The sequence below is a fragment of the Primulina huaijiensis genome, chromosome 7, assembly GCF_012295235.1.
Source record: "Primulina huaijiensis isolate GDHJ02 chromosome 7, ASM1229523v2, whole genome shotgun sequence".
In the NCBI taxonomy this organism is placed as follows: Eukaryota; Viridiplantae; Streptophyta; class Magnoliopsida; order Lamiales; family Gesneriaceae; genus Primulina; species Primulina huaijiensis.
Window position 1 is genome coordinate 4,287,950 of NC_133312.1, and position 13,523 is coordinate 4,301,472.

A 13,523-nucleotide genomic window follows, 5' to 3' on the forward strand; every position below is an offset into this window, starting at 1 on the left:
TTTGGTCATCTATGTAATTTCAGTTTTAGTTCAGTGTCTTTTCTTTCGGAAATTTTAGTTATTTTTCTGACATACCAACAATGTGATGCTGATGTGTATAGCATCAAATCAACACTCCGATAAAATTAAAAAAAACGAAAGTTACCAAAAAATTAGAATACATATTATTAAAATTAAAATTTGATAATATAGATGACTAAAATTACAATGAAGCAAAATATACACGAGAAAAAATATAAATTGTACATTTTTCTCTTCGAATACTTCGTATATTTGGCTTAAAACTTGCTTGACAGTTTCCCTTTTATTGGCGAAATGGTTGGAAAATGATTGTAAGATTTTAGAGTACATTTCAAATTTAATATTAAGTTTTGACTTGACTAATATCATGTTCAGTTCCTCACCTCAAAATTAACTCTTTAACCAGAAAATAAGAATTATTATTATTGCCCCTTTCGATGTTCTTAATAGAAATAGGTGTTCGATTACATCAGTTAGTACAATTAATTTGGCAAATTAATTTATAATTTTAGCAACTTTTACTATCAAGAAATGACTTTCGAAAGATAATCATCACCACACATATATTGAAATTTCATTTGAGAAAAAAAAAAAACTAATTTATTCTAAAAAAATTTTATGCAACATTAACATAGTTGTTTGTGTCATGATTCGCTAATAGAAAAGAATAATTGTCGGTTGTTGGGTTTATTTCTTACTTTTTCTTTAAAAAAAATATTACATTACGATTATTATTTTCTATTTTTACGTGAGTTATGATTTGACTGATTAATTAGTGCTTTGTAAATTTGATTTAGTGAGACCAACAACCTTCTAATTATTGCTTTCTTTTGATGGAACGATTCTCATTATGAAATGTTATTTTTTAGTCTGTTCTTTCTGCCCACCAATCACGTTATATTTATTGCCATATTTGATGTGATACTATTTGATTATAATATTATGAGTAAGTCTCTTGTGAGACGGTCTCACGAATCTTTATCTATGAGATGAGTCAACTTTACCGATATTCACAATAAAAAGTAATACTCTTAGCATAAAAAATAATGCTTTTTCATGGATGACCCAAATAAGAGATATGTCTCACAACATACGACCCGTGAGACCGTCTCACACAAGTTTTTGCCTAATATTATATATATGTATAGGATTTAACGTTTATCGTTTTACTAAAAATTATAACGGGTGGTAACTGTAATGACCCAGCCCACTTGTAATATTGTTCACTTTGGCACGAGGCCTCACGACTTTAAAACGTGTCACAACGTGCGGCGTCCACATACAATGACTCTGATGCCAAATATAACAGTCGAACTCACATTTGATATTGTCCGCTTTGGCTCTGGACCTCACGGGTTTAAAACGCGTCACAACGTGCGGTGTCCATACACACTGGCTACAATACCAAATGTAACGGCTCAGCACACTTGTGATAGTGTCCGTTTTGATCCAGGGCATCACGGCTTTAAAAGGCGTCACAACGTGCGGCGTCAACACATTGACTATGATATCAAATTTAACGGCTCAGCTCACTTGTGATATTGTCTTTGAAACGAGGTCTCACGACTTTTTAAAACGCGTGACAAGGGGCTGCTACACGCTCATTTAAATGCCCAACATCTCTCCTGTGGTTTGGCGATATGAGATTTTGCTTAAGGGTCTTTACACACCCCCCCCCCTTTTGAAACTTAGCGTACTCTTTGTGGTTTGTCTCATCATCCCAAACCCACGTGGAGTCGGTCTGATACCAAATGTAACGGTCCAGCCCACTTGTAATATTGTCCGCTTTGGCTCGGGACATCACGGGTTTAAAACGCGTCACAAGGGGTGGTTCCACGCTCATTTAAATACCCAGCATCTCTCCCGTGGTTTGGCGATATACGATTTCGCCTAAGGGAATTCACGGCCTATTTGGTATCAGAGCCAGTGTGTGGACGCCGCACATTGTGACACGTTTTAAACCCGTGAGGCCCCGAGCCAAAGGGGACAATATCACAAGTGTGCTGGGTCGTCACATTAACGGTGGAACTCAGATGTTTTAAATTGTATAACAGCTAAAGCACCATGGTTCAATCGTTCTTCCAGCAAAGACAATTAGTACACCCAACAATATTACTCCTAATAATTGCACTACTTGCAGTCAATGAGAATCGAACTTGTGACATTGGCTCTAATATCAATCATAGAACCGAGCGTTTGTCACTTTATCAAAAACTATAGCTGGTGGTAAAGGTGTAACTCAAATTTTTTAAATCGTACAGAAGCTCAAGTACCATAGTTCGATCGTTCTTTCAATAAAAATAATTATTGTACCTGACAAAATAAATTATAAACAGTCATACATATTTTTCACTACGAAATTATCGTGTCACTATAATTAACATACGCCAATAATATGTATCTTAATTAGTTTGTACGACAATATAGACAACACCTGTGATTAGGATTGCAATTTCATGAGATTTTTCATGATTTTCATTAAAGAATTGGGAGAGTTGCAATGGAAAACTATTAATGATAAGTATGTCCTTGCATCTAAAGGGAACCATTATTAATTTTCAAACATATATATATTCCCACGTTCATCATAATGAGTTTTTTTAAATAAAAAAAACTAAAACTAGCTAGTGTGAAATTAGCATTGTTTCATAAATATAATTAACTCAAAATAATGTTAAAAGATCTATTATTTTATTTTCGAAACAAATTAATCCCAATTCGATTTGAAATTAATTATATGGGCTTAGAAATAGGGAAGCTGGACGAAACACGGGCTCACATATTGTATGTACAATTTTTCTATGTGCCATCATATCCAATAAGTTAGTGTTATTTCATTGGTACTCATATTTGTCTATATGGTTGATGCGTAGTATATCAAAACTATATATATAAGCACTTTGATTTATATATAAAATGTTTATTATTAATAAAATAAATACCCTATAATTTTGAAAATACAATTAAACCTAGTTTTTATTATATTTATTAATTTATTTCACTCAAAACAATTGTTTGGGTAGACAAATAATCGCGTTAAATCGAATGAAATTACTTTATGGGTTCAAAAAAGTTGGTCATAACAAGATCGGGCTTTAGTCCCAATGATCTCACTTGGTTTCTTTTTTATAATTGTTCAAGTTCGAGTCCTCCCACCATTATATTAAGATATAAAAAAAAGTTGGTCATCGACAAGAAATGATGACATGAAATTTTACATTATAAAATTATTTTATACGAAAAATTTGAATACAATATCAATTTTTATGATGATGTGTTATGAAATTTTTTGGGTGCAATAATCGCTCGGAGAACGACACTGATGATTGAAATTTTTACGTTTTAAAGATTTTAAGTTGTATTTTAAGTTTTTTTTTATCAATTATTAATTTTATTTATTTGNGGATTGAATAATAGTTTTGTATTTGATGTTAAAAAATGCATTATTTTAACGCAAAACTTTTATTAAAAGTAAGGTTTTGAATTTAAAAATGGGAGGAATAAATTTAGTAGAATGGGTAAGTCTAAAAGCCCCTAACAACATATGATCCTCTTGCAAGCTAAGATAATATATGCATACATATATAAAGGTATCGCCTTTTGTCTATATTTTATCTTCCTTTCTCCACCAACTAACTTTTTCCTCCTAACTCTTTGTATGTTACTTGAACGTTGAAACTAAGGTTAAAAAATTTTCATTACAATTTCGATGAAAAATGTATGTATATACACGCGTGGAGGCCTAGGGATGTCAAGGGTCGGGTATGTTCGGGCCTCGTTGATACATGACAGTATTAAAAAATTGTTTAACTCGAACCCGAGCTCAAACCAACCCGAAAACTCCAAGCCCGAATATGAACCCAAACCCGACTAACCCAACTCAATCCGATCAGCCCAACTCAATCGGATTTTTAATTTTTTAAAATAATAATAATAATTTAATTTAAACATATAATAATAAAATCTCTCATATATGATTTAAATTTCAAAATCTAATTATAAAAAATTAAAATTATATTTACTAAACCAAATAAACAATTGTTTATAAAATAAAAAAATATACAAAATAAATATTAAATGATGAAATTTTATGATATAAATATACAATATATTTTTTTTTTCAAACATACGATATATAAAAATGCAGACAATATTTATTAATTATATATTTTATAAAAAAATAAAATTTTCGGTACACGTGTAGACCTGAATCTTATTATTTTTTTGGTTAAGATATCGAATCCAACTCGATCCGATCCGAACTCAAAAACCTCCCAACTCAAACCTTTTTTTTTTTGTTTTTTGAGTTTAACGTGGGAATCAGGCATGTAATGTTAGAAGATAAAAATTTAAAATTTGTTATCTAGAAATTAATATACATATATATACACACTTAAATTTTTTGGGCACTTATCAACACTAGACCTTAGCTGGCTCCGTCCATATTTACATATATAAAACGAGAAAAAAAAAACTAATCACTCTAGTTGAGTGATACTGCTAAGTCCACGAGTTCTTAAGATTTGTGCGAATTTGATGGACCAAAATTCAAGTGGAAGAGGATGGTTGCTTTGAGACTTACCTAGCAAAGACAAACATACTTCAACTTCATAAATAGTTTTCTGGGGAAAAAAATATGATCTAAGTTTAATCTTTTGGTTCATTATTTTGTGCTAGCTGCATAAAAACGAACGAACAAAAATTGAAAGAGAAAACTCATATGGTTGATTTATATTTATTAATTTATTTTTATTAGCTAAAAAAATTGACTGATGGTTAAGCGTAAGGGTATAAATGAAAGTAATATTGAGATATGTGACCTCTTGTAAAGTTTTCGTATGTCAAGCTGCTGACGTTGCGCCGCTTGATCTAGTTGTTTAGGTGAGTCATAAAAAGAATAACGTCAGAACTTAACGAGTAACACTATCTGTGCAAGAGACATGATCGAAAGCATAGAAAAAAAATAATACCATTTTATCAATATAATATTATTCTTGCATAGTTTTAGCACGTACAATTGATGCAATAATACAGGAGAAAGGAAAGTCAAACATTAACATGAATTTAATTTAAGTGCTTCGAATTTATAGTCCAAGGTTTGTGCGGTAATAATCTATAGGAATAAACAGATTAAATAAATAACAATTTAATTAGTTCTTTTTATTATATTTAATAAACAGCATTTTGTTTTGATTAAATTATGAACACACACCGACACACACTGACACAACCTACACCAACCGTTAGGTATAATTCCAGATTCTGTTATGTATACGTTCCGTTAGGACAAAGACACCTAAATTTATATGTTCACTTTTATTATAAAATCTAATCTTATTTTTTTATTATTTCTTTTCTAATTTAATCAAGTTTTATACATTTGATATCCCATGCCAAGAAAATTAGTGTTAAGTTTAAAAAATAATGGGGCAAGTTTTCATGAATTAATTAATTAATTTCGTTATTTTTGTTTAGTGAGTTTTACTCGACTGAAATGGTTTGGATATCATTATATTAAGTCTGATAGTTTACCCAATTCACATTCAAACGGTAACGGTTATGAGTTGTTCGTAAATAAAAAAAAAAACAATTAAGTGGAAAAAAGAAATTTAAAAAAAAAAAGATAAATGTCAACAAAATTGTCTGTCTTCTGCGTTCCATTCGAAGAAATAGTCGAAATGACTATTGATCTCAAATAATACCTTAAAAGTCGTATGCGATCAAACTTTCTATATATTACAAGCGACATGTGATAATTACTTATATAATTTTTAAACACGTCCTATTCCCTTAGCCTCGCCTCATTAGAATTCCATTCATTATTGGCTGGAATCAAATAATTTTGTTTTACCCTTCTTTTTCAGCCGTTCCACATTATACTATATGCGGGAAATGTGTTAAATCTTTAGTTAACTTTCATGTCACCTAGGATTCGCCAAATTCATAAGTTCGAGTTTCGACATAATTAACATTTTCTTTGAGTTTCAAAATTCGAGATTTCGTCTTAAACTTGATATATTGATGTCATATAAACGAGTCATTGGCATGATTAACATTAATCGTAATTATATGTGTGTGTACAGACTTCAGACACATATTTTTGTGATAAAAAAGTAGTTATTTAGATTCAAGACCTCAGCCTTACGCAAAATCTTGATATAAATTAATTTTTTCTCTTTTGGCGTATGGAATCCTATGCTAACGTTATAGTCTCAAAAAAAAAAAAAAACATCATGTATTTAATTTTTGTATGGTAATAAATAAGAATAAGGGGAAAATTTCAAATACTATGCAATTATGTCATTTCACACACCAGCTACATAAATTCAGACCACCCCTCTTAAATTATTAATTAATTAAATTTTTTTAAGTCGTTATTTGTACATCAAACCAAAAATTAAATATTTATTTATAAAAATATGGTTTTTAGTATAATATCTCTAAAAAAAATTGAGATTTAAAAACCAGGATTTGACGGACATATACAAAAATTTGTGGAATTGTCGGTGTACTGCTTGTGTATAGATACACTAGTTACGTAAAGAGGAGATGTACGGAGAGAGAGTTGGAGAGAGAGAGTTGGAGAGAGAGAGAGAGGTGCAGGCATTTAGAGTTGTAGTCAGAGCACAGGCTGCTTAATAGAGCAGAAAGAAAAGGGAAAGGAGCAATTGGAGCTAACTCTATCATTTCACTCTCGTATTTGATGACTGGGTTTTCATTGTTTTGAATAACTCGGCCTTGATTTAATGAGTCAACTACGGGGCTCGGTTGAATTCTCCACTGTATCATTGTTTTAGACATTTTTATCTTGACATTTGGAGGGGGCACTTGGGAATTTGGGGGGATGGTGGATTTTATAAGTTGCATGGTGGTTTTCTTGGGGTGGACGCCGGAGCTCAGGTGAGTGAATGAGCTGAGCTCCGGCGGGAGCCGGAGAGATGTTCAAGTCGGCTCTATGGAGGAGCGACAAGAACAAAGTCAGAGTTGTTTTCAAGTTGCAATTTCATGCAGCTCAGGTATGTTGATTGTTTTATTTTATTGTATATTTTGTTGGTGCAATTTATTTTTCTTTTCTTGGTTTGGTGAAGAAATGGATTTCAAGATTGGATTTCTTTTACTTTACTCACTGTGAAAATTTTTGTCTTTCTGGTAACATCAATGTGAACTGGGAGTCACTGAAAAGATAGACACTGATGAATGTGATCCAGATTTTTTATGCATCCAAATCTGTGAGATTGTATTTGCTCTTGTTCAATCTTCTTTTTACAATAAATTTAAAGTAATACTTTTTTGGAAGAGGGTTATGCTTAATTATGTCAATCTACTAAGATTGTGTAATTTGATAAAGAAAGGAGGGGGAAAACAAATGCAAAAAAAAAAAGAGTAGAAAGTAGTTTAAGATTGTTGTCATCCTGTTTCACATTTGATTTGTCTTCTTGAAAATCATAAAAATATGAATATATTTCTCTGCAAAATTGTGTTTACAATTGTCATCTGATCCACCATTTAAAATTTTAGTTGACCAAAGCTGGAGGGGAGACATGGATGATTTCTCTTGTTCCTGCTGATACTGGAAAGCCATCCATAAAATCAGACAAGGCGGTGGTTCGAGATGGAAGCTGCTTTTGGGAGAATCCCTTGTATGAAACTGTGAAGTTTAATCGGGATTCTAAATCAGGGAAGGTTCTTGAGAGGATATACTACTTTGTTGTCGGGACGGTAAGAAATGCTAAACAGTAATGGAATTTATACTTTACTTTGCTCCCAAGTGATTTGTGTTTGTTAAATTTCCTTAATGATGCATTTTAGGGGGCATCTAAAGGTGGAGTTTTTGGAGAAGCATCCTTTGATTTTTCGAGTTATGCTGAAGCAACTAAAGTCTCCCTGGTGTCTCTTCCTCTTGAGAAATCACAAACCGAAGCAGTTTTGCACGTAAGTCCGTCAACTGCCCCATCGTCAGATAAAAATAAAACAGACACTTTTCTTGTGTGGTTCATTTACGTTTACAAATGTAATATCCTCGCTATTTGTTTAATCTTTTAATTCGGTATTGCGTGTAGGAACGTCTTCTGCATTTTAATGAAAATCTTGGTTCTGTCATCTATCCTGTTTCCCACCTGCACACACAAATCTGTAACAGAGATCAGTTTCATTGGAATTCTAATGTCTATGCAGCTTTGAAGATGATTGGCCAATTACATTTTTGTTATCGGTATTTTATCTTCATTTGAATCAATGTGTCTGAACAGGTATCAATTCAGAGGATACAGGAGTCGTCGACTGATCAAAGGTGCTGATCAGTACCTTAATTAAGTCTTTGAGTCTGTTTGGATAAAGAAGTTGAAGTGTTGAGCTAAAAAAAAAAAGCTCTTTTAGATTTATATTGATTTGTGGTTCAGCTTTTTCAATGCTTAAACATTTTTTAAAAGGATGAAATCAAATTTTATTGTTTACTGCTTCCGCTTTGATTTCTCGTCAAGAAAATAAAACGACAGTGTTCTTTAACTACCATACATAAATATAAAACTGCTTCTGGGTTTTTTGTAAAAATCATATTAAAAAGTCATGCTTAATAAAATGCTGTTTTAAGCCAAGCGTTTTTGTATAAAATTTACTGGTGTGTGTATCAAAATTTTATATCAATAGCTCTTAATCTATATCTTCATTATTTACTCCGTTGATTCCTTCTCTTTAGAGACGTTGAAGAAATCGAAAATTCAAAATTGAATCCCAAAATTTACAGCTTTAGGACACATTTTGGCAATGGGAATAACGATGGAACAATCAAGAGATATGCTGTCGAGGTAATGTCACCAACAGGCTCTTGTTCTTCGACCTGTTTACCTTTCTGGCAACAATGTTTTAAAACATATCCCACCGATGACATTTTCCCCTTGGTGTTTTTTCTTATAAATAGGACATGCAATTTAATGCGGCCATCAGTAAAGTGTCTGATTTGAACATGAATCGTCGAGCATCTAGTGAATCTGATGTAACAATGTCGTGTTCTGACAGTGGGTCAAAATCTGATACTCCGATGGAAATATATGAGCAGAATCAGAAATCACAATGGGAGTGGCTTGGAAATGCTTCTCTTGAAGCTAGTACGGATGACTCTTCAAGCACTCCTAGAGCAAGATTTTCACGGCAGCCTTCTGAAGTGGCATCAGATATTTTGATCGAGAATCCCAAATCCGAGGTTACTGCATTATCTAGGAAGTTGGAGATGTCTGAATTAGAACTGCAGACTCTTCGTAAACAAATTGTGAAAGAGAGTAAACGGGGGCAAGATCTTTCAAAGGAGATTGCTTGCTTGAAAGAGGAAAAAGATTCCTTGAAGGAAGAATGTGAAAAACTTAAAGAGTCCCTGAGACATTCTGATGAATCGAAAAATAAAATTTATAGGCATTTTGAAGGAGATTCTCAGGCTCTCGTCGAAGAACTCAGACAAGAACTAAATCATGTGAAAGAACTAAATTCAAACCTACGAATCCAACTTCAAAAGACGCAAGAATCTAATTCTGAATTAATTCTCGCTGTTCAGGATCTGGAGGAGATGTTGGATCAGAAAAGTAAGGAAATGTCGAATCTTGGTGACATATCATTGGCGTTAATTGACACGGATAAAAAGTTGAGTGAAGTGGACTCCAAGTGTGAAACAAATGATGAAGAACCGAAAGCACTTGAAGAGCTCGTTAAGGAGCACAGCGGTGCAAAGGAATCATATCTTCTTGAACAGCAGTTGATCGACCTGCGTAGTGAGATTGAGATCTACATGAGAGATAAAGATGAATTAGAGATGCAAATGGAGCAGCTTGCCCTCGATTATGAGATTATGAAACAGGAGAATCACGAGATTTCACATAAGCTAGAGCAGAGCCAACTTCAAGAACAGCTGAAAATTCAGTATGAATGTTCATCTTCATTTGAAATTGTTCATGACCTCGAATGCCAGGTAGAAAATCTGGAAAATGAACTGAAAAGCCGATCAAAAGAATTTGCAGATTCTTTGGTTACAATAAGTGAACTTGAAGCCCATGTAAAGAGCTTAGAGGAAGAACTTGAAAATCAGGCACAAGGTTTCGAAGCTGATCTTGAAGCTCTCACACGGACCAAAATCGAGCAGGAGAAAAGAGCAATAATAGCTGAGGAAACATTGAGAAAGACAAGATGTCAAAATGCAAGTTCGGCGGAACGGCTTCAAGGGGAATTTAAAAGGCTTTCTGCGCAGATGGCCTCAACATTTGACGCCAATGAGAAACTTGCCATCAAAGCTCTGGCAGAAGCAAACGAGCTCCGCATGCAAAAGACCCGCCTGGAAGAAATTATCCAAAATGCTTCGGAGGAACACAAATCGGTAAAAGGTTGTTACGAGGATAGATTGGCTCAGCTTTCCAGGCAAATGGTATTAAATTTGAATCAGATTGGTCAGCTGGAAAAACAGAAAACACGAGATAAAGAAACTCAGAGGGTTCTTTCAGACGAAATTCTAACCTTAAAAGATGAATTGGGACAAATGAGAAAATCATGCGAAGAAATGGCATTGCTTATGCAGAAAGGGAATAGTGAACAATCTAAACTGGAAAGCTCGGTTACATTGCTAAAGAACGAAGCTGAAGAGTGGCAGAAGGAATTAAATAAAAAGAAAAATATTTTGGAGGAAAAAGAAGTATTAATCGAGAATTTGCGGTCCCAGCTCCACACTATTCAATCTCAGTACAAGGAATTGAAACATTCTTTATCAGAGGATGAGTCAGAGAGAGACAACTTGAGGAAGCAAGTATCACAATTAAAAAGTGATATGAAGAAAAAAGAAGATGCACTCCATAGCATGGAGAGGAAGATAAAGGATAGCTCTAGTCGTGGATCAACTGGAAAATCAACGCCTCCTCATCGGGGAAACAAAGAGGTCACAAATCTTAAGGAGAGAATACAGTTGCTTGAGGTCAATCTGCATATTGTTGAAACACTCTCAAATTTTATATTGTGCTGTAGAAGTTGAGATACTGATTTTGCTTCCATGATGTACAGGGTCAGATCTTGTCAAAGGAAAACGCTCTACAAACATCGAGTAACTTGTTTTCGAAGAGGGAAAAAGAACTTCATAGCAAAATCGAGGAGTTAGAAGCAACACTAGAAGTGCTCCACAGAAGCAGTGGTCATCTGTTTGAAAATAAAGTCAGTAAGGTTTGTTAATTAACACTTGATTGTCCTGATCAGTGATCAAATAACACTGTAAATTTCCGTTTGTGCAGTTTGTAAGTTTTAGAACATGTTAAACACAATCAAAAACAACTGTTCCAGAGTTTGAAATCGAATAATGATTCCTCTTGAGATGCAGGTGGTTCCAAATTTTAATTCGAACCAAGAATCAAGAAGTTGTGATGAACACTTATATTCCACGATCAAAACCTCAACTATAAAGGATTCTACAACGCCATCGATAAAGGGGTATGATACTAGCTAACTGTAACTCTAGCTATTTGATATTTCAGCTAAGCCTTGATGCATTTTCTATGGCAGTGAGGTGCTAAAAGATGCTGCAACTAATGGTGGAGACGGTGAGACAGTAAACGAAGTGGCATTGCTGAAAGAGAAGAACATAGAAATGGAAGAAGAACTGAAGGAAATGCAGGGCAGATATTCAGAAATAAGCCTCAAGTTTGCAGAGGTGGAGAGCGAAAGGCAACAGCTAATGATGAAATTACGCAACCTCAAGAACGCCAGGAAGAACTCACAAACGGCCACGGACTCGGTGTATATAAGTGACTTAAACGGTATACGAATTTAGATTTCGCGAGTGGTAATTTCGAATAATAATTTTGTAAATGAGTAATTGGTTTCTTGATTCTGCATAATATTGATGTTATGATATATCTTGGTTTCATTGAATATGGTACAAAAAACCAAAGGAAATATTGAAGGTTATTTGTGATCATAGAATGTACAATGGGGTAAAAGTTTAATATTGCTATTTGCTAAACATTTATCAGATGTATATACTTAATGCAAACAAAGAAAAAAAGTTCCTGCATGAGTGAAATCATGACTCCACATCCACGATCTGTTGTATTTGAATGGTTTATGAGATGGTGCGATGGATTTTTTAAATGCCTTTATTTTGTTAACTCGAGCTAAGTCCAAAACCAAGAATGGAAGACAAATTTGACCAAGTATGTGGAGTTAACTGTGGGCGACAAGGACTAAATTGTTTTTTTTAATTATTGTTTGTCTTCCATGTTTTAGAATATAATAATGTGAGCTTTATTTGCAATAATTCTGCATAATAAAAATTGCACCTTCCATATATTTAACATTTTTTTATCCATAATAAAAAAATGTTATAGAAAAGATAAAATTATTACATAGCAATATTTTTTTTCCACAAGTTACTTTCTGGTCTTTGTTGCAGAATTAGGTGTTGTTTTAGCCAATAAAAGTCAAATAAATGAAGGTCAAAATGTCAAGAAAGTAAAATTTTTGGCAATCTATAATATATAAATTGCGTGGATGATATTGAATATGTCGGCAACATAGTTTAGGTAGTGTTGGAATCTATTAATATTTATATCACAAATATTATCACCTGAATCAAATGAAACGTTACAGAAAAATAAGTGTAGTTGAATCTAATTTAACTATATTAAAATTAAAAGTATTGGAAGGGGTGGAACAATGATTTCTTTTGAGATAGATGAGAAAACCCAGGGAAAAAAATCCTGGAGAAAATTCGTATATTGGAAAATTTTAATAGAAAATTTTTAAAATATATATATATTTGATCAATGAATGAATTTAAAATCGAATATGAGTTAAACTTTTTTTATTTCTAGTGAAATTTGAGCTTGTTTATGGAAATTCGTTTATAGAGTGTAATTATTCATTGCAAAACTTTTAAAATATATATTATTGTGTGTCAAATTAATGCAAATGTAAATTATTATAAATATCAGTTTAGAGATATTAATTCCCAAATTTCAACTTATCGAATAACTCAGATTTCCATTTTAATGTGTTGGCGTATATTTTAGTCCCATCGCTAGTACAATTAATTCAGAACACGTGCAATGAGAGAAGATTAATTATTAGTTTGACTTTATGATCATTAATTTAGGCACCTTAATCCAAAAGCGCAAATCAATTTTGCGAGACGGAATCCGACCCGACTCAACTTATAAAAAAATATAATTTCTCATGGTGAATATAAACAAATCGACGTGTCTTCACAAGATACTCATCCAAAAGTTCTCGATCACTTTTGTAAGTATATTATTGCAGTTCGGAGTTATTAAATGTTGATATATGTAGGACCGAGTACTTACCGTTTTACCAAAAGCTATAGTTGGTGGTAATGGTACAACTCAAATATTTTAAACCGCACAGCAGCTCAAACACCACAGTTTGATCGTTCTTCCAACAGAGACAATTATTGCACTTAACAATATAATTGATTCTTTAGCTTTTTTATCATTATATCAACGTAATTATTTGGAAAAAGATTT

At 33.0% G+C, this 13,523-nt stretch overlaps 1 protein-coding gene across 2 annotated transcripts; it reads left to right on the forward strand.

Moving 5' to 3' along the window:
- The first annotated feature begins 6,598 nt into the window (after positions 1 to 6,598).
- On the forward strand, positions 6,599 to 11,956 carry LOC140980544 (uncharacterized). Of its 2 annotated transcripts, none has more exons than XM_073446425.1 (9): positions 6,599 to 7,037; positions 7,540 to 7,740; positions 7,831 to 7,953; positions 8,271 to 8,311; positions 8,717 to 8,825; positions 8,939 to 10,966; positions 11,053 to 11,208; positions 11,363 to 11,472; positions 11,545 to 11,956. In XM_073446425.1, exons 1-9 carry the CDS (start codon positions 6,960 to 6,962, stop codon positions 11,810 to 11,812), a joined length of 3,114 nt encoding a protein of 1,037 aa, XP_073302526.1. In that variant the 5' UTR covers positions 6,599 to 6,959; the 3' UTR covers positions 11,813 to 11,956. The 2 variants fall into 2 exon arrangements, with proteins under 2 accessions (XP_073302526.1, XP_073302527.1); XM_073446426.1 differs by having other exon boundaries at positions 8,765 to 8,825.
- The last annotated feature ends 1,567 nt before the right edge of the window (positions 11,957 to 13,523 follow it).